Source organism: Callorhinus ursinus, unplaced genomic scaffold (genome assembly GCF_003265705.2).
Source record: "Callorhinus ursinus isolate GAN/ISIS: 27379988/994484 unplaced genomic scaffold, GSC_fseal_2.0 scaffold61, whole genome shotgun sequence".
Classification (NCBI taxonomy): domain Eukaryota; kingdom Metazoa; phylum Chordata; class Mammalia; order Carnivora; family Otariidae; genus Callorhinus; species Callorhinus ursinus.
In genome coordinates, this window is record NW_027397123.1 from 5,782,364 (window position 1) to 5,804,790 (window position 22,427).

Sequence of the window (22,427 nt, forward strand, 5' to 3'; positions counted from 1 at the left end):
AGAAACCTATTTCCCAAGACATGAAAAAAGCTGACAGATCACAGAAGAGTCTCTAAATGACATCTTCCCTTGAAACACTCCAATCAGCATGGATTCAGTATTGCCTCGTTCATCTGCAGAGACACCCTACAACATCACGTCAATGAAGAGGAGGTACACACTATAAACTGTGCTGCTAGGGGAAAGGCCTTACTTCGACCTTCCCGAGGCCTCAAAGCCTCAAGGACTCATCTCTCCTACCACCGTGTGACTGGAAACGACACACTGAGCCACGAGGCGCCCGAGCAGGCTGCTGCCTTCTCCGCCCTCGTCCGCATTCCCGGGTTAGAGCGCGTGACAACGAACAGCACTGAAGAGGCCCTCTGTATTCAGAGGAAATGACGTTCCCGTCCATTCAGGGAAATCTAGGCTTGGACAAAAGCACCTCCTGCCCCCCCCCACCCTCAGCGACCCTCACCCCTGCCCTGGGCTGGGACAGCAGGGGAGACGGCCACCATCTGCCTGCTCTTCAGAGCTCTTGCACATCTGTACTACTTCTTCCTCGGGATACGAACAGAAAGAAACCCACAAGGAAATACAGTCATTATTCCAATGTTTTTTATTTCAAATTCATTGAAAGAAATAAAATTATATTTAAAAAAATAGAGTAATCTCACAAACTGAGGAAAGCCAGGAACAAAAAGAACAAGGTAAGGACTTTTTCCTGAGAGGCATCTCTAACAGCTATTAGAATGGACTTTCTCCTCCCTAGCTTTTGTCAAACAAAAAATTGCTTCCTATTTCTAAGGCATCAAAAAGCACTCTGAGTGCTAACTGGGTTGTCCAGGTATGTTTCAAGCCCTCTAATGGCGGCTGAGAAATACCAAAGGCTGATTTCTTTTAATACCAAATACTAAATTGCACACACTATTTTTATGTAAATTTCAGAATTTCACACTTGTGACCTAAATTTCAAACATCTGGTCATATTTTATCACTACCTTACTACCTCTTAGTAAGAATGTCCAAAGTGTCTGAGCTCACATTCCAGTCATCGCAAGAGGCCAGATGGTAGAAGAGCTGTTCTGATCTCCCCACGTGCTGCCAACCCCATCCACAAAGCACCCATCTCGGATGACTCAGAGGCAACTAGACGTTTACACTAAAGCCTACTCCTAAACCACTGGACCTGCCGGCAAAGGCAGATCAAACCCTAACGGTGCATACGTAACCTACAGAACAGAAGTTACAAAAGTCATCTTACAATTCCCAGAGCTCTAAACTTACCCATTCCCCACACCTGGTTTCCCTCAATTTGATACTGATAAATCTATCAAACTGCAAACTTTCATTCCCAAACACTTCAGTAAGACAGTCAAGACAATGGTTTAACATTTTTGTTCTACGCATACATGACGGCTTGTGCTAAAGTTCCAATTTGCATAGGTAACAGGAAAGCTTGAATCAATTTTTCAAGTTTCAATCTTATGTTTGGATTTGAAGTATCGAGCGCACACCCCTGATGATTTCCCTAAAGCTTCTTCTCCAAGACAGTTAAGTCAGTTAATATAATTGGTAACCATAAATTCCATAGGGACATCAATTTCTGAAAGACATTTTTTTTTTCGTAAACAAGAGATTACAATGTCTAACACCTTTATAGGCGCTTAACGATTCAAGTGACCTAACTGTACCTCTAAATAGGTTAATTATATAACATCAATCAGCTATGAAAGATTCAGTAGGATTCTGCGGGTTACCTCCTAGTCAGTCAAAACACCTATCGACCTAGAAATAGACTGATACTCCAGCCAAAGTAAACCGGTATCAGACCCTAACAGAAACCTCGATCCTGTCTCCTGGCTCTCCGGGGAGCTAACCCTCCTGGGACAGTGGCTCTCATGGAACAACACTGGGTTCCAGTCACCAAGGCCCAGAGGCTTTGCTGAGTTGCAGGTCACGGTGGTATTTTTACCTGCCCAGACCGCACTTTTGCACCAACCCAAGGGTGCAACTTGAGTCCCATCCTGGTTACACTGTTCCAGGTGCTAGTAAGAAACAATATGGCCAAAAACTAAGTGACCATGTTCAAATAAGATACCTGGTAACACAAACTTTTTAATCAGATGTGACTCAGTCTCTTGTCACCAGCCTAGACACACACACAAAGAAATACACGAAAGCCAAAAAATCTGAGCTAGGACTGTGCTAAAAAAAAGAAAAAAATCAACAAGGACAATCAAAACCACCAACACTGATATAAACCAGACCCTAGCAATCACCGACTTTAGCGACTGCCATTTTTTAGTCTCAACAAAAATGTCAATATCCTGAGTTTTATCAGTATTTTCTTTCTAAAATAATTTATGGGACACAAAAGCATACAAATGAACAAACAGAAGCAGTGGTACAAAAGTCTAGAAGAGCCCACTAACTAGAAAAAGAAACGTCACAAAAAAATATAAAAAGATGTACTTAAGTGAAATAAATTAAAGGTTAAACCTTACGCTTTCAAGTTTTCTTAGACTGTTATTTTGGGAGACAGCAGAGTTGATGACATCACTTTTCTAATAATGACTTGGTTAAGATCAAACGCCAGATGATCCTTCACAAGAAATTTTTGCCTTTAATAATCATGGCCCCACTGAAGATATCTGGACACAGGAGAAACTACCTAAATCCCAATCGGTCAACTGTTAAGGCATGTCTACTAACTTGGCTGTCAAAATGGTATTTTAAAAATATTTACTTACTTGACCAGCATCTACAGAAACAAAAATTGTAGTTTACAGATACAAGTTTCTCTAAACTCTTGGGGGTTTTTCGTTGTTAGAAAACAAAGTAATGCCAATCCAATAACCCAAAGGTATCCTGAAAGCATAATTCTAATATGCTTTACCTTTATTTTTAAGAAACCTATTTGCCTCATAATCATTAGTATTTTTAAGCCACTGGCTGTATATTGCCTTTAAAACGTAATGGAATTTACTTAACCTGGCACCGCTACTCAAAAACTTATACTTGTTAGGGGAGAACAGTACTAATTAGGCTAAAACAAGGTTTATGTTATACATAAAATCACTCCAAATTACAAAGTGATTGATTTCTATAGCCCTAAGGATTTTTAATACATAATTTAGAAAAAAACCACAAATAGATTAACATAGATGGCATTCAACTTCTCTTAGTCTAATTAACCATCTCCAATAAAACCAAGACCGTTCTGCGGGACCTGCCAGTTCCCCATTCCTTTTATCAACCTACAAAAGAAGCATTTCTTGGGAAGTGAGGATTTATTAAGAATATCAAGGTCCAGGGTCTTTTTTTTTTTTTTTTACCATATACCTTAAAAATTTGTTTCATCCCCACAAAAAAATCTGTATCATTTAAAACTAGATACTCAAATTACATGGCTAACATTCTTAGCTAATCAACTCTTCAGCGCTGATTCTAGAAAACAGCCTTCAGTGGGTCTCCGAATAATGGGACAAGACAAGGTTCGGCCGTCGATACGAGTGACGTACATAGTCACACCTTTAACGTTCATGCCACAAGGCGTGAGGTTTGGGAGGGGTGAGGTCTACTGCCCTGCGTTGTCAGAAGTCGTATTCTCAGTGCTAGGGGGTGGCACATTATCCGCAAGGTTGTGTGCGTGCTCAAGAAACAAATCTTTCAATACGCTTAATTCCTTAGTCAGCAATTTAATTTTTGCTTCCAACCGTTCATTCTCTTCTTTGAGCTGGTTCACTCTCTGCAGCGTGTCCTGTGCTTTCTGCTTGCTTTTCAACCGGCTCTTTTTCACAGCCATGTTGTTCCTCTCTCTGCGCTGACGATACTCATCGCTGTTGCGATCCATGGGCGAGCTCTTTTTGCTTTGCTTGCTTGGGGCCACAGCCTTGCCTCCTCCCCCGGGGCCAGCAGGCACCAGCTGAGGAACCTGTTGTAAGCCGCCGGCAGGAGCCTGAGTATGAATAACACTTATTCCCGGAGCACTATTCTGCTGGGCTATCTTGCTCATTTGGGCGCTGTCTCTTGCTGACACAGAACAGGCAGAAATGAGGGCAAGGTGATCAATGGTTTCCACACTAAGCTGCCAAGAAATCTTCACATGCACCTAGTTAAAAAATAAATTGCATTAAAATGTTTGAAATGACAAGATCAAATGAGATTAAACTTGCATGTACCTAACAGCAGGCCAACATTAATTGATTATGCGGAGAAAAGTCTACAGCAACTGCCAACTGTTCCAATGTTTCAGAAGTCTAAATCATTTAATTTAGAAAGGTAAGTTAGTACAGGAGCACCATAAGGCCAAATTCAGCCCACCTGCATCCCTGAGGGTACTGCCCGTCTGTGATTGTTATCAAAAATGGAAGGAAAAACAAAAGAATACTGCTAATTAGGTAGCAGAGAGGAATAGCACTTGGCCATCTGCCAGAGAGAAATTTGAGCTGTTTGGGTGAAACACATAAAACCTAAGTTCAATTATGATAGAAGAGACACCTGCAAAGAAAGGGGGACAAAGTTTCAATTGTTGGCTCAGGTCAAAACAATCCTGCGGCAGAGTGCCCGATCTCCACGACTCATCAGGATCACTGCATGCTCCTTACACCAATATGCAGAGACCTAAGTCACCAAGGACTTGACTTTTCTCCCGGAGTACATCTTTATGGAATATTCTGAAAAGACTTCCTGGGGGGGGGGGGGGGAGGGGGCTTTTGTTTTGATTTTAATGACCTCAAAGATAGTAGTTTACATAGATTTCTTAAGTTAGCTTCTTGGATCAGAGATTTAGGAGCTCTGGGACCTCCAGTGTGCTGCCCCATCCCACCAGGCTGCTTCTAACAGTGGTTTTTTTTTTTTTCCTTCTTGACATAATTTATAAACACATCTCAACACAGGCAACCTGAAACCACAAGGAAAGAAACAAAAGCCCTAATGATGCACCCAAGGAAGAGCAAGTATAGGGCTGAGGCTAGACAGAAAGACCGCGCCGGCACCCACTTGACAAGGGAGACATGGCTCAGAGGGAATGCCAACTCTCGAGTGTTCCTGCACTGCTGCCCGTAGAAATGAAGCCACAGTTTCAGAAACTAGTCATGCTTGGATTTTACTATCAATCCAACTAGGTCATTACAGCTGCCTCAAGATGTGTCAAAAGCATACCTATCCGATCATGAGGCCACTTCAAGACAAACTGATTCAGCGAATGAGCCATGTCCACCACAAAATCATAGCACTCTTGGAAATTCAGAAAGCAGTGTTGAAAACAGGTTCATAACTATCCTGTTCTCTTTTCACAAAACTGCTAAACCTACATCAGTGGATAAAACCTGGAGCCAGAATTATGATGCCTCAAATGAGTACATCTCACAACTCTTTAAGAAAAACTCAGTAAACACCAGTAGCTTCACCCAAACCTTTAGCCAGGTCTGCTTTTAAAAATCTTTCCTTTTAAAAAGTCCGTATTATCATTACTTTCAATTGTTTTCAAAGCCATGCATGCAGCCCTGAGTTGGTGGGTCATCTGTTCTCACTCCAAAAGTACAGCAAAAGAGAAAGCTTCCTTCCAAACCATGAATGGATATCTACACAGAGTCTATCTTCAATAATGGACATTTCACAATCTCCCTGGATAATTTATTATGTTGCCTATTTTTTTCTTCCAGTTAAACAGTGGCAGTTCAGTATTAACTTGGGCCACCTTACCACTAATAGTGGCCACCTACATTATTGCTTATTTATTTGGTGTAAAGTGAGCATAAGAATTTTAGTCGACTTTTAAAAACGTTAACACTTCTCCGGAGATTATCTCAACTATCATGATCATGGTCATCTTATTTAACTTTTTAAATTTTTCATATACCAATTATGGTTTTAACCTTTAAAGCTAACCAATCTCTAGAGACAGCTCAAAGAGAACAATGATCCAAAAAGCACAGAGCAGGAACCAGGTCAATTCTTGTCTTGGCTCTGGCTCCCCCAGTTTTGCTCTGGACCTATCTCTTCCCCTCTTTGGGCCTCGACTTCCCCATCTGCAAATGAGGGATATAGAATGGTAAGATGCCTTCTGACTCTGAAAATACACCATGAACTTCAGTCACTAAAAACTCTTTTCTACCCCTTTATGCTTTGCTTTTTATTCCCAAGTCACTAAAAACTTTTAATACAGGCTCCAAATTCAGTGATGTTCATGCCCATTTTTGTACCCGAAGATATGGGAATGGGGAAGAGCTCTTTTACCTCAGCCTGACTCATTCCGGTAGGGTACTAGAGTAGGGGGGGACTTTGAAGATGTACTCATTGCTTGAAAAACAAAGAAACTATCAAATTGGTAAAAATGTAAGCAAGGAAACTTGGAAATAATAAAAATAATTCAAAAATGTTTTTTTATTTAAGTTCCTCAACCAAAACCAAGGAAGTAAGTTTTAAGTGAAAAAATATCCATTAAGGAGAGTAAACCAAGTAAAGGGGGGGGTCAAAGGGCCAAATGGTCCAAGAGAGTGAACTCCAGATTATCAATTGTGTTTTTACACAAGCAAAATAGCTGCCTCCAAAGTTACACATTTCACAGTTTCCACTGTCATTTATGCTTTTGTTCCTTCCATACTGAGCACCTACAATGGGGAAAAAAATTAGTTTATTTCAAATCTGGATATTCAACCCTAAATGAAAGACTGGCTCCTATGAGGACAAATACTACCAAAGTTCATTCCACAGGAAGCAGGGTGGTGCCTCGTTTCCTTAGATGTGAATCATTCAGGCAGGGAGCAGGAAAAAAAAACTGAAGAGCAGTAGTTCTCAAAGTGTGGTCCCTGGACCAGCAGCAGCATCATTTGGTAACTTGTCAGAAATGCAAATTCTCAGGCTACCCCGGACATAAGAATCAGGAGCTCTAGGAATGGGGCTGAGCAGTCTTGTTTCAGAGGGACCTCCAAGTGATTCTGTTGACACTGAGGTTTGAGAGTCAATGCTGCAGATTAACAATGGATTTTTTTTTTTAAAGATTTTATTTATTTATTCATGAGCGACGGGGGGGAGGGGGAGAGGGAGAGAGAGAGAGAGAGAGAGAGAGAGAGAAGCAGAGGGAGAAGCAGGCTCCCAAGGAGCAGGGAGCCCGATGCGGGACTCGATCCCAGGACCCTGGGATCATGACCTGAGCCGAAGGCAGACGCTTAACCATCTGAGCCACCCAGGCGCCCTAACAATGGATCTTAAGAAAGACGGTCTGATTGAGTAAATTTTTTTAAAATTCAAATTTCTCAATTCAAGTAGTGTTCATTCAAATCAGTAACACACTGAAAACTCAGAAAGGTTAGAATGAGTAAAACAAACTTCTCTTAAGTTTCATTTGGGAAAGTAAACTTGTTAAGAATTTTCCTAATCCGCCTGTCACTTTTTTTTCCACGTTATATACAACCAAATACTTCTCCCCATGCTCCCCAAAATAAAATTTTTTTAAAAAAAGATTTTATCCATTTGAGAGAGAGAGAGCACAGATAGGCAGAGTGGCAGGCAGAGGGAGAGGGAAAAGCAGGCTCTCTGCCAAACACGGAGCCCGACGCGGGGCTCGATCCCAGGACCCTGGGATCATGACCTGAGCCGTAGGCAGACGCTTAACCAGCTGAGCCCACCCAGGCGCCCCCCACAAAATAAATTCTTAACTCATATATCCTCAGTGAGCATCTACACTCCAAAATATTCACAGATGTTTCTCCGTTACTCCCAATCTGTACACCCACCCACCTCCCAAAAGAACTTACAACCACCATCCCTCTCCATCCTACCACCACAGAATTACCTCCGGCTGCCATCATCTCCCCAGGGGGCACTCGTCCCTCCAGTTTAGCAGAGCACCCTCCAGCCACTGTCGCCAGACCAACGGGGCACGGAAACCTGTGCTAGTGTCCAGCATCAAACTGAAGGTATTCACTCTCTCTCCAGCCCTTGCTCCCTTACGCTTCACACCTCAGTAATACCGAACCACTACCAATCCCCTAAATGGTCATGCTTTCTCTTTTCTTTGTGTGGCTGTCCAATTTGTTCCCCTAGTTTCTCTGTCAATGCCAGTTCTATATTGTGGCTCCCTGTAGACTAAGCTAGAGGCAGGACTCTTATCTTCATATCCATACGCCCAGCATCTAGGGCAGGGGCTAGCCATAGAGTGGTGGTGCTGGAGAAATATTTGTCCAATACTGGCTCAGAGGCTAAGAGAAAACATTTATTTTTATAAATGTCCTATACAGAAATGATATTCTCTAGCATTAACATCTCTTAAAACAACCACAATTAAATCAAGAGTGTTAGGAAAATATTATAGTCTTCCAACCCTAAGTTCTTGGTCTTTCTTAAAGGTGTACAGGAAAATAAAAATACAATTCCACTTGATACTTCGAGTGCCCAGTCTATACAATGAACATTTCTTGTCTGGTCTTTTCTTCGTCTCAGTTAAGAACCTTTATTTTCTATTTAGCCAGTTATGTGTTCCCATGAATAACCTCAAGTTCTTAGGTATGTTTTGCCAGGGTCTGACAACTCTACTATACGTGATGTCAAGGTAAGCAAAGTCAATACATACCCAAATGAGCAGGATTTCTATTTAGTTGCCACTGCTTGCTTCATGACCCAACACGGGGGTCCATGAAGAAGGGTACCTCCCTTTGGGGAGTACATGAGTGGTCCACTGGAGTATGGAGAAAATATACATTCGTCTGTCTTTTTTTAACATCATCTTTTTAATTTTCCTTTGGTAGGATTTACAACATACAAAAATAAAACAGTACACACGTTGTTTATAAATATACCCCTATGAGGAAATCATACTCAAAAAAAAATTTTAACTGATAGGGCTGGAAAGCCAAAAAGGTAGGAGACCAATGTACCTACAAGAACCGGTGGAAGCACTCACTCCCAAGACTATACAACATACCTGGAATTGTGGCTACCCCCATTTACCATTACTGTGATCAGGTGAGGCAATCCTAGACCATAAGACCAAATTCAGCACCATGAGGTCCTATTTGTCTTTACCAGGGACTCACCATGTGCTGTTTAAGTCCCTACAGAAGAAACCACCTCTCCAAGATCAGACAACTGCTAACAGTCATGTTATGCTCTGGAGAACTTAAAAGATATTCTGAAAAAATGAAATTTTGTTTCCTCCTGTTTTTCAGACAGGTATTAAAAATGACTGAATCAGCCAAGTGCACCCACCAGAAGCAGGAATCAAGAAATCAAAAAATTCTTCAACTCACTGGCATCCTGTAATTACTTAGCCTTGTTTATAGTAAGTTTTCCCAGAAACAGACTCCACTTTAAGAACAGCTCATCCCCCATACTGATCAAGTGGTAATAGCTGACCAGATTTTAACTTTTCAGTATCAAGAACTTTAAGATGCAGAATTTCTTGGTCAAGCAAGCCCTTACAGTATTTTCTTTCCGAAATTTATTTGGGAGTCGCGTTATCCTACCTGAACTTAAGGGCAATCTCTTCACGTAAGGATTCGCTGAGTGTAGGCTCAGAAAGAGAACTACCAATTTTTGTGTAACCCACTAACCTGAAAACCTTTCTGAAACTGACACGTTTTAAGGTGCCAGATTACAACATGAACCTCAGACACCAGGCCAACCAAACAATCAAACCTTCTGACGAATAAAAACATACAAGCCCCCGCGGGAAGAACAGATGATCCTTCCCCCTCAAACATGCATCTCCATCCTCTTCATCTAGACCGCTCTGCTAGCTATTTTCCTATGTTCGCTGCGACAGGCTAAAGAAGCGCTCCGTTTCTGGCCCTTCTCTTTCCTATTCCACTTGTGGTAGCTGCACGTTCATCCAGCTTCGTTCAGCGGTCAAGTGCAGGATATTCAAATTACAGCTCCGTAAGTAAGCACAGGATTAGCTCTCTAAAGTCACGGACTTAAAATTCAACTACTTTCGCTACCCACTTGAACGCTCTACTAACTTCGGAACCGAAGTCTCGCCTCCCCTCACGGAGCGGTCTTGGAGGGGCGGGCAAGATCCGATGTGGCACTACAGCAAGGGACGGTCCACCTACTGCTGTTCTGGGGAACACCCTGTATCCCCAGGGGCCAATACGCGCCTAGCCTGTCACCACTGCCCGCTTCTCCAACAGAGGCCGGGTGCCGGAGGGGGCACACCTCGTCCCCCGCCCCGCCCCGTCCCGGGCCGGCGGCGAGGGGCGCCCGGGGAGAGCGCGGGGGTCTGCGGGTGGCGCCACGGCGCTGGGCCGCGGCCAGGGATGAGCTCAGCGGCCCCGGCGGGTGTTGCCAGCAGGTTGCATCAGACGCCGCGCGGGGCCGCCGCCCGCGCCGCGGGCCGCGCGGGGCCTTCCCGGCCAGCCGGCCGCCTCAGGCCGGGCTGGGTCTCCTCGGGCCCGGCCGGCAACCAGGAGAGCGGCCGGCTCCGCCGCGGCCTCCTCCTCTTCCCTCAGCCCGCCCGCCCGCGGCCTCCTTACCTGCGCCTCCAGCCCGCCCGCCCCCAGGCGGCCTCCACTCCGAGCGGCCCCGCGCGGCGCGGCGCGACGGACCCAGGCCTCGCAGCCCGCGAGTCAGCGAGGAGGAGCGACGGTTACGAAACCGGCAGCCTCCACCCGTTCCGCCGCCGCCACCACCGGCTTCCCCTCCTCGCCCGGGCCGCGCGCGCCGCCGCCGCCACGGCCAATAGGAGCGCCGGCCTGAGGGCGACGCGCCCGCCCCTCGCGACGGGCGGCGCCGCCAGCCAATCGCGAGCGGCCTGGCTGCGGGAGGCGGGCACGTGGCGGAGGCGGTGGCCGAGGCGCGGCGCGGCGCGGCGGGGCGGCGGGGCGGCGGGTGTGGCGGGAGCGGACCGAGGCTCTTGGCACCGCCCGCATCCTCGGCGGTTGGCGCGGGGCGGCGGCTCCGGGCTGTGGGAGACCCGCGGCAAGAAAGGACCTGTGAGAGTTGGAGGCGTTGGGGAGCTGTAGCCTTGCGAAGGCAGCACCTGTCTTTGGGAGGCACAACTTCCTGCGGTGGCTTTTTCAGTCGCCGAAGTCCGTCGGGGTTTCGCCGCGTCCTCGGGGAGGCCCCCTGGGCATCCGCAGGGACCGTCCCGCGGAGCGGCCCACGACACGCGCCTCCCGGGACGCGGGGCGCCCGACGGAGCCTGGGGGGAGGTGCAGGACCTCACGGCCGCGAAGGCAGCTGCCAACTTGCGGGAAAAGTGGTAGAGCCACGTTTTCCCAGCGTAGGCTTAGGACTGATGTCACATCGGTGAACGCTGCGAACTGTGGTTCGTTGTCACCGGAAAACGAATCGGGTGTGCGCGACCGATTCCCGTGTGGCGTCATCCAGGTGAACAGACTGAGAGATGGGGTCTCAAAAAAACGCATGGCAGTCCAGTTTTATGTATCCAATGACACCACAGGAGGATCTGAAAGCGTCTGAAACCAGGAAGCAGCGCGCTGGGTGGAGGACCGAGCCAGCGCGATAGGTTTGATTGCTTCCTCTTTAGCAATTCTTATCGTACAAAAAATAAGAGTCTTTGAAAGAGGAAACATTTCTTCATCGCCCAGGCCAGGGCACCAGTTCTCCGCGTAAGATTGTTTCGAGGAATCAGCAAAGAGATAATAAAAACCTTTGCAAAAACTAAAGATAAAACATAAAATTAAAAGGGCTGCAACTAAAAGCGAACAGCCTTAACCATAGAAACATACTTGGTAGCAAGACATAATACCATCAAAACCACTGTTTCTTTTACTTTGGCCTTCAGTGTTCTGATTTGAAATTTCTTTGATCAAGATTTTAGCACTGTTAAAACTAGACTGTATTTTATTGCTTACAGAATCATAATTTTGCCCTCACCACTTGCCAATCACTTAAAAGTCGTATAGAAAAAAAAAAGTTTTGTAGGTATACTCATTTATCCTCTGGCTTGCCGACCGCTCTGCCAGGCTGCTCTAGCGTTCTCTGTGTCTGGGCAGGTCTTCACACTCAGCAGGTCTGGTCAATGCCAAGGAGACTCAAGTATTTATTTCCTCTTCAGCTGGCAGCTGGCAATTCTTCTACTTAGTTTACAAATATTTTTTTGGTGCTAACTACCTGCTAAGCTGTGGGCTAAGTGCTGGAGATTCAGCAACGAACAAGACAAACACAGCCCCTGCCTACATGAAGCTTGCCCCTAGAGCCAGGGAGACAGACATTCAGTAATTACACAATTTTTCTGTTACCACTTTCATAAATACGACAAAAAAGAAGTACAAGATGCTGTGAGATTATGAGAAGGGAACCAGATGTGGTCTGTGGTTCAGGGAAGGTCTAACAGATGAGTAGGGTTTGCCTAGGTAGTGCAGATGGAAGTGCATGTACCAGTCAGAGGAAATGCCTTATCTAAAGGTTTTATGATGGGAGAAATGTAAGGCCAGAGTAGCGAGGCGCAGTGTCCCAGTGTCCCAGTGTCCCAGTGGAGACTGGTGAAATTAACAAGGCCTGTGGCCCAGGAAGAGTTCTGATTTTTACCCTAAGAGGATAAGAAGCCTTGGAAAGCTTTGCTCTCACCGTAAGGAAATGAGGAGAGCCTCGCCGAGGCTGTCTCTGGGTTGAGGAAATCCACCATGTTGCTCTCTTCCAAGTCACAGGGACCTAAACCCTCATAAGAAAGGTTTCCTGCATAGATCTCTGCCTCACTGATACCTGATCCATATTCTACAAATCCAAAGAGTTTGTAAACAAGTAGTACATTAAAATCCCCTCTAAAGGACTTGAGAGGTAGGATGTCTTGTTAGTTGATTATGCTACTTACCTGAGACCTACTGTGATTATCTTAGTTACCTAACAGGTGTGGACTGTAGTATCAGGCTGTTCTCTCCACAGCTTAACCTCTTAATGGTTGTGTGACCTTGGGAAAATTATGTAACCTCTCGGTCATCTGCAAATAGGGATAACGACAGTATCTACCCAAGAGGATTGCTGTGGGGGTTAAAGGAGTCAATGTGTGTTTGGCCCCCAGAATGGTACCTGCTTGCTACATGGTAAGAACTCAAAAGTAGTAGCTGTTATTACTATGATGCTCATACATGAATTATAAACAAGTTGTATCATAGAATTATAGGATACTAAAATACACTTCAAAACAAGGTCAAGCTGTGCTTCATGTAGCTTTGATGATTCATTCAGCCACTGAATATTAAAGGTGTTCATGTCGACCCTGTAGTGTATCCTAAAATGTGTTTTTTGGAATAGTTCCCCTAGTTACCATATCTTATTTCACTTGCTTCTGTAGAGTAAGGAAAAATTTGGTAATTTCAAATCTTTTATTGTTTAGAAAGCCAGATCAATAAAAGTTTACTATGCAAACTTATGCATGTATCTTAAATGTATCTTAAGCACTTATAATACTTAAGTACTTATCATAAATTTATATTTGGAAAGTTTCTCAAAAATTAATATACCAAATTAACCATCTCTGACAGGAGATCTGGGCCATATCTATATTTTGAGCATTGAGACAATGCCACATGTCTGCCTCTCAGTAGGTATTTACTGCAGTATATTAGCATTACTAGGACAGGGATCATCAACCATTCTGCACTGGTAAGGGCCCTTTTATTGGAAATAACTGCAAACCATCTCTGCCCAGCCTTAGCAGAAAGAAGGACTTGGTCAAAGATTTTAGGGCCCTCCTCATGAAATACCCATGCTATATCAGAACCAAGAACTCAAATGTCTTCACATCTGTCTCTGCCTTTCTGTCCGTGTGTGTGTGTGTGTGTGTGTCTGTGTGTGTGTGTGTCTGTGTGTCTGTGTGTGTGTGCCTATTGGTTTCATTGATCTTTGCACACCAGCTTTCTTCACCCGGTCACTGACAGCCTCAATGTTCACAGTTTGGGTCACTAAAGAAAAGCCGACTCTCTTTTTAAGTCCCTGTTAGAAAAGTCTTAGGCAAGGACTCTGGGATCGTGATGCCCAGCTGGGTCAAGTGCTCATCCCTGAAATAACCAAATGGCCAGGAACAGGTCACGATGCACTGACAAGGCAGCTCGGGAGGGAGTGGCTGAGGCACTTCCCAAAGGAAAAAGGAGTGCTGAGCAGACACATCCAGGAATATCCACTTCACATGGCGGATCACACTGGGGTCACTCTGATGGAGCCTCCTTTGCTCTGGCTGCCTGATTTGTGCTTCCCCATGTGATATGCTCCCCATGCCTGAAGGCAAAACTTATACCTCATTTTACCTTTGGAAGCACTGTTTGGAATCATAATGGCTACGATGCTGAATGGTTGTTTTAGGACACTGTAACTTTTGTAAGCGTGTCCAATGCCTGAAAGAGAAAGATCTGACATGGTTTAAACTTGAACAGTTAGTAAATACTGTGAATGTCCATTCTACAGCCCTTCGCCACATGTCAGACTTCGTTACCCCATGAGTTAAGATGTCACCTGTGCACTTAAGAATAGCACCTGTCGTCTGTGAGCACGGGGGTGGGTGCGTACCATGTGAGCACATGACGATAGGTACAGACCATCCACACACAGGAGGAGAGTTGCATGCATCTGTGGGCATGAGGCTAGGTACCTGCTGTCTGGGCATATAATGATAGGTATGTGCCATCTATATACATAAGGCCATGACGTCATGCATATCAGGAGAGCTCATCTGTATCTTTTGTGGGCCCAGAAGGGTCTTATTCTTATATCTTCACTTCACTGAATAAGCACTGATTACCTGCTACATAATAATTGTAATGCAAATTATTCCAGTGCCTATGAAGCACAAAACTGAAGATAAATGGGTGTTTGGTTTTTGTCTTTTGTTATTGGCTTATGTATGATATATGTGACACCAGTCTCCGTCATGGCAGTGTGATGGGCTTTGGAGACAGACAAGAGTGATGTTGGCTGTATTTAACATAGCTAAAGCTCTGTTCCTCATGGGTAGAGAAGGTTGACAGTACATATCTCATAGAGTTGTTATAAGGATTAAGTAAACTGACATGAAGCTAGCATGGTGTCGGCACATGGGAGGCATAAAAATAATTTGTCCATCCAAAAAGCATTTGCTACCTAGGACCCAGTTCTTGGTTTCTTTTCTTTAAGAGACAGCGTGTGCATGCACATACTGGGCAGGCGGGGGCAGGGCAGAGGGAGAGGGAGAGGGAGAGAGAATCCCAAGCAGTCTCCACGCTCAGCACTGAGCCTGATGCAGGACTGACCTCATGACCCTGAGATCATGACCTGAGCCGAAATCAAAAGTCGGACACTTAACCGACTGGGCCACCCAGACGCCCCGTTGTTTTCTTTTTTCTTTGCAAAGGTTTCTGGGGAAACATCTGAGATTTGGAGAGGCAAGCACAATGTAGCAGTCTTTGTGAAGACAGGGACATCCCCCCCCCACCTCCGTGAATGATCCCATTTCTTCAGCCCAGGGGAGCTGCTTTGATGCCTGGAGGATTTGTGCTTTTGTAAACATCATGAATCAGCCCCCTTGGCTGTGGGATCAACTCTGCAAAGAAGAAGCAGAAGTAGTGTTTGTGCTGAAGGGCCTGTCCTCAAGAGACCTTGATGATGGTCATGGGACCATGTTAGTGCTGCAGTGCCTCATGGTGGGGCTCCAGGAGCTGGCCAAGAAATACTTGGTGAGGGAGGTTGGAGACCATCTCAACTTTGCTGACTATTCTAGTTCGTGCTGGCCCTCTGCTTTCTTCTCAGTGGCATAGGATTTAACATTCAAATGCACACTGTGGTGCTTTTTGCTATTCTCCTGTCTGCTATACTCTGTTCTTGTCTCATAGAAAGAGAGGGTTCTGTTTTATGTGCACAATGCTGTGCCAGGTACTTATGAGGGGGGCACGCAGCAGGAGGCCATGAGTGTCTCTGTTCCGAATGGGGATCCGGAAGCGTGGCGGGGGGAGGGTTACACCACGACGTCTACTGCAGTCCACCTCTTCCAGGGCTTGAATCCACTTACTACCTACAATAAATTAATCCCACCTGTGAAGAGTTTCTCCAGGATTCTGGATGGTCTCCTTTCCTGGAAAGATTTGCCAGAAGATAGCTAGTAGACGAACTACAGTGCCTACTGCTGCAATTGTCCTCAAGGCTACACCAATATTCATCACCCGCCTCCCCTCCCATCCGTGCTACAGTTTCCTCACCCTTGGCTAGCACCTCTTCTGGTCAAAGTAGCTCACATGTCCAACTGACCCACACCTTCCACCTTGAGAAATCTGTACTCTTCATTACCATGTCTTTTTAAGCCTTGGCTACTGTATTTGTCCATTTGCCATCAAGATTCGGCAGGGGATCATTAATGCAAAAGAAACACAGGATGCATACACTGGAAACTAATGAGATTGGTTATCTACAAGGGTGGAAGGGAATTGGAAAGGGGGTAGAGTAGATGGGCGAAGAGTAAGTGGACCTTTTTGTATAGCTCTGACTCTGAGAACCACGGTCAAGTTTCACACACCCCAGAAATAGTTAACACCAACCAGGACGTGGGAGGAACCCGAAGTAAAGTACAAATAGTAATCAATGAACCTAACTGCACTACAAATGAACAACATAACCACACTGTGACAAAGACAGAACCTAACCTGAATAACTTTAGAAAAAAGTATTTTGATTGGATAAGGCTAACTACAAAAATAACTGTACGCAAATAATATGCACTAGTTACTAAATTCTTCAAAGGGGTATGGTAGCAATTGTGAAACTATTTTACGTACATGCTAGGACTGAGCAAACAAGTAAATACATTGGCATAATCTGACATGGTTTAAACTTGAACAGTTAGTAAATAGTAACTAGTAAATACTGTGAATGTCCATTATACAGCCCTTCGCCACATGTCAGACTTCGTTACCCCATGAGTTAAGATGTCACCTGTGCACTTAAGAATAGCACATGTTGTCTGTGAGCACGGGGGTGGGTGCGTACCATGTGAGCACATGACGATAGGTACAGACCATCCACACACATCTCATCCACAATGAGATGGAGTTTCTCACTGTTGGAGAAAGAAGTTACAGATGAGGGAAAAGGTGGTGTTGGGTTGGAATCTGAGTTTATCAGGATGAATTCATGATTTGTAGTATATACACAGACTGATAGATACAGAAATAAATACAGATGTGTATAGGTGTGTGTGAGAACATAGTTATGTGTGTTCTCTAGCCTTGTCCACTGAGAGGACCCAAAAGCAAAAACACCCCAGTAGTAATGATCCCACCTACAGACCAAATCATGGTTTCTAAATATCTTCCTTCAGTGAACAGAACTAGGGTTCGTTGGTTAAGTACTTGATTCCAGAATTGGGCAGGGCAAACACAAGAAGAATCTGGCACATCTCATGGTGCCAGGAAGTGAAAAAATGCTCCAAAACTGATAGAGACATATCACAAGAACTTAGGAGTTAATTTGAAGGCATTCCCAATGGCCAAATCTGGGACAACTGAGTGACCAAATAAATAATAGTCATGAATTGTAAGTTGCAGAATAAAATAAATAGCTGTGAGTTCAGACTGACATAAATAGCTAATTAAATAACCCAATAAATCACAGAAAAGAAACAGCTCTTCCTTATAACACATTCCAATTACTAAATGTGGGAGGAGTTATTGAAATAGTGAATCACCTTTAGATGAACACCGCCGTAATAACTGTGATGGGGATGAATCATCAATTTATATTAAAATCAATGGGTGAAAGGATAATGAGAAACAGAATGGTTGCCTAATCTCACGGTATCTCCCCACAAGATACTTATTAATTACAATGGGAAAATTAATAATTAATTTTAATTTTAATTAAATTTAATTTTAATTAAAATTAAAAATTAATAATCTTACATCGGAGAAACCTGGAAGATACCATCTTAACCAAGTTCTCAAAGTTACCATCGTCAGTACTAAGACATATTGACATCACAGACCCCTGTTGCAATGCACCAGGAAAGGTACATGACTCCTGGGGCATTCTTGCCAAAAATGCATGATTTCAATCTCATTGTGAGAAAATGTCAGATAAATTCAAATTGAGGGACATCCTATAACATCACTGACCAGTACTCTTAAACAATATTAAGGTCAGGGGCGCCTGGGGGGCTCAGTTGGTTAAGCATCTCACTCTCCATCTCAGCTCAGGTCTTGATTTCAGGGTCATGAGTTCAAGCCCCATGGTGGGCTTTGCACTGGGCCAGGAGTCTACTTAAAAAAAAAAAAAAAAAAAAGTTAAGGTCATGAAAGACAAGGAAAAGCTGCAAAATTGCCCCAGATTAGAGGAAACTAAGGAGACAGCTGAAGGTAACATGGAATGCTAGGTTGAATTCTAGACCATAAAAAGGACATTAGTGGGGTCACTGGAGAAAATCGAATTGGGTCTAGAGATTTGTTACTAGTACCATGTCAATGTTAATTTTCTAATTTTGATCACTGTTCCAGGGTCAGATCAGCTTTTGCTGGGGTTTTGGGAGTAGAAGCCGCCATTGTGCTGAAGAGAGAGGTGCCCCTCCCTCATCTCCTGTACCACCCACTGCATTGTTAGGCAGATACCACAGGTTATCATTGCCAGAGAGGAGCCAGTGGCCAACAAGAGGTAACACTTCCCAAAGCACAACGGACAGCAAGAAAAATTTCCCTGATTAGCACCCAACCCCTGCCCCACGGCTCCCACAGAAGTTAGCAAGTTGCTTCCTTATGGGATAGGAACCTGCCACGTGGAGGTTACCTAACTTTGACTCCCAGGTCAAAAAAAGACAAAGGACACTACATCAAAAACTAATGATGTAATGTATGGTGATTAACATAATAATAAAATTAAATTAAAAAAATAAAATGAAATAAAATTGGCAAAAAAAAAAAATAAGACAAAGGAGGGGAGCCTGGGTGGCTCAGTCATTAAGCATCTGCCTTCAGCTCGGGTCATGATCCCAGGGTCCTGGGATGGAGTCACACATCAGGCTCCCTGCTCAGCAGGAAGCCTGCTTCTCCCTCCCCCACTCCCCCTGCTTGTGTTCCCTCTCTCGCTGTGTCTCTCTCTGTCAAATAAATAAAATCTTTATATATATACATATATACTATAAATAAAATTAGTAACAAATGAGAAACTAGAGAAGTATTTGCAACATATAACAAGGTATCAATTTCCTTATCATACAAGAAACTCTTAACAATCAGGGGCGCCTGGATGGCTCAGTCGGTTAAGCATCTGACTCGTGATCTCAGCTCAGCTCTTGATCTCAAGGTCTTGAGTTCAAGTTCCACACTGGACTCCATGCTGGGCATGGAGCCTACTTAAAAAAAAAAGAAAATCAATCAGAAGATGAACGCCACAATATTCAAAGGTAGGGGATATCAACAAGCGTTTCACAAGACATACTAATGGCCTGAGACATGAAAAAATATCTTTTATTAAACAAATGCAAATTAAATCAATGAGATACCATATTCTATCTATGATTAAAAATAATCAAAAAACATGTTACCAAATGGCATTAGCGAGAAGGTAAATTGGTCAGTGGGAAAGTAATTTTATAAAATCTTTCTGATTTTATAGACTATTTGGCAATTTGCAATAGAAACCCTAAAAGTGTGCATAACCTTTGACCTGATCATTTCAATTCAGTCATTTATTCTAAAAGACCATCACACATGCCAACAAAGATACAAGGAAATACATTGTATCATTGTTAACAATAGCAGCTAAAGAACTTATTTAAATGTCCATTTGAATTAGCCCCAACCAGTGGTGACCAAATTCTCAAAGCTCAACAAGAAGAAATGAAGGTGATGCTTGGAAGAAAAGATAGGCCTAACATGGGTAATTGCTTAAAGGAACAGGATGACGACTCAGACTATTACTGGATTTTTTTTTTTGGTCACCTTTCTTTCTTTTGCCTTTTTATCCCTTGAGGAACCAAATGTCTATTTGTATGGATTGCACTGTAATTTGACCATTAGTGCACAGAACTCTATCCATCCCCACCTGATCTCAGGTGCTGATTAAAAATGTTCTCCTCTGGGCTGTCTGTTGTTTGAATAAAATCAATATTAATTTCTTGTGTTCCTTCTTTCAAAAAGAGATACACACTTAGTTTTGGAAGAGATATATATATTGTAAATTATATATGATATTATGTTACCATTTATTGACTGATTTTATACATATATGTTATATATAGTTTGCATATATGATTTTATATATGTAGTTGCAGACTCTCAAGTAAGAATTGTATACTTCTAAGTTAATTTGACCTTATAAAGATGAATTTTATTAGCTTAATTCTTCTGTATAAATTGAACTGATTGATACCTAGTCTTATATAAGTGTTTTTGTTCTTAACAAGGATTTATACTGTGAAATATATATGATTCTAATGATAAAATTTTTATTAGAAAGAGTAGAATAACTTTATAACAATAAAATATTATATTTAATAAAGACTTTGTATTTCTAGAAAGCATATGTTTGCTTATATTATCTGAAGTACTATATTTGAATGTTGTAGGGCCAAAAACTTATAAAAAAAACCAGAATTATAAATACCATAGAAAATCATAAAAAGTCACCAATGGGTGGAAGTAACCCAAATGTCCATCAGTGGGTAAATGGATAAACGAAATGTGTCATATCTATACAACAGAGTACTCTGCAGCCTTAAAAAGAAAGGAAATTCTGAGTCAATCAGAGAAAGACAATTATCATATGATTTCATTCATATGTGGAATTTAAAAAACAAAACAGAGGAGCATAGGGGAAGGGAGGGTAAAAATAAAACCAGACAAAATCAGAGAGGGAGACAAACCATAAGAGACCCTTAATCATAGGAAACAAACTAGGCAGGAGCGGGTAGGGGGATGGGGTAACCGGGTGATGGACGTTAAGGAGGACACCAGATGTAATGAGCACAGTGTGTTATATAAGACTGATGAATCACTGAACTCTACCTCTGAAACTAATAATACCCTATCTGTTAATTAATTGAATTTAAATAAAAACAATGAAAAGAAAGGAAATCCTATAAACATGCTACATGGATGAAACTCGGAGATACGACGCTAAGTGAAACAAGCCAGTCACAAAATTACAAATACTGAACTATTCCATTCCATGAGGTATCTAAAGGAGTCAAATTCATAGATACAGGCCATAGAGTGAGGGGAAGAGGAGAAAGAGTAATTGTTCTCTAATGGGTATGGGTTCCAGTTCTGCAAGCGAAAATATTCTGGAGATCTGTTTCACAACAATGTAAATGCACTTTAACTCTGCTAAACTGTACATTTGAAAATGGTCAAGATGGTACATTTTATGATATGTGTTTTTTTCACCACAATAAAAACAAACAGCCTTCTTTAGTTGCCAAAAAAAAATCACAGATGATGCTGACCTTCCAGGCTATTACAGGAGCTATTTGTTCATTTACTTTAAAATCTACAGTCCATCTGATATATGCTAGGCACTTTGCTCAATGTTGGTGTGAGATGGTGATTAAGAAATGATCCTTACTCCCAAGAGTTTTCTGTCTAGTTGGAGACAGAGAGAAGTAAACAGTGTGATATGGTAAGCACCACACAGTAGGGATAAAGTACCAGGTGCCAGGGAAATAAAGAGGAAGGGGCCTCATCTGGTCTTGGAGTGGTAGAGGTCAGAAAAGGCTTCCCATTTTTCTCCCTGGAGTGCAAGAGGTAAGTATGAGTGAGCCGGGCGAAGGTGCAAAATGAAAGACCAGGGGAGGCACAGAGAACCAGTCAGGGACAGTGAGAAGCAAGCTGTGGCCAGAGCCTGGAGTTGGAGAGGGCTGAGGCCAGTAAGGAGACTGACAGTGGAGGCCTTGCCAAGGAGTTTGGATCTTATCTTGAAATCAATAAGAAGTCATGAAAGCCTTTAACGGAGAGGAAGAATGTGTCCAAATTTGCATCTTAAAAGGATTATTCTGGCTGCTACAGTGAGAAACAGATTGAAGGAAAGCAAGATCAGAGGCAAAAATATTAGTAAAGATTTAACAGGTGACAGGTGACAGGTGACAGACTGAGAAATGAATGGGAGGAGAAGAAATGATGAGTTCAGACAGCTTTTTCTACAAGTGAAGCAAGAGGAGATAGCAGGATAGCTGCAGGGAAGTCTGCAGTGAAAGGGTGTGTGTGTGTGTGTGTGTGTGTGCGTGTGAGTGTGTGTAAGGGTGAGAGGGACAGGCATGTTTAAACACAGATAGGGAGGACGGCAGGAGCTATTTCCTAAGGGGAAGGGAGGGCATGGGACCACATCTCGCTTCACAGAGCCTGGGAGGGCAGGACGGTCCTCCCATTTTAACAAGAGGAGAAGAGGAAAGAGTAGATTTCGGCGCAGGTTGGTAAGTTTGCCATTAGAAAGTTGAGAAGTTCTCATATTATGGTTTGTTTTTCCTCTGTAAATCGGAAGGAAAGTTCATCCCCAAGGAGTCAACGGCGAGACAGTGGTTTACAGATTTTTTT

The 22,427-nt window shown here is 43.4% G+C and overlaps 1 protein-coding gene across 2 annotated transcripts; it reads right to left on the reverse strand.

Moving 5' to 3' along the window:
• Nucleotides 1–575: 575 nt before the first annotated feature.
• CEBPG (CCAAT enhancer binding protein gamma) lies at nt 576–10,637 on the reverse strand. Of its 2 annotated transcripts, none has more exons than XM_025854326.2 (2): nt 10,458–10,637; nt 576–4,093 (listed from the first exon to the last, which is right to left on the reverse strand). In XM_025854326.2, the coding sequence occupies exon 2, from the start codon at nt 3,995–3,997 to the stop codon at nt 3,560–3,562; it is 438 nt and encodes a 145-aa protein (XP_025710111.1). In that variant the 5' UTR covers nt 3,998–4,093; nt 10,458–10,637; the 3' UTR covers nt 576–3,559. The 2 variants fall into 2 exon arrangements, with proteins under 2 accessions (XP_025710111.1, XP_073741217.1); XM_073885116.1 differs by lacking the exon at nt 10,458–10,637 and adding an exon at nt 8,558–10,079.
• Nucleotides 10,638–22,427: the final 11,790 nt, after the last annotated feature.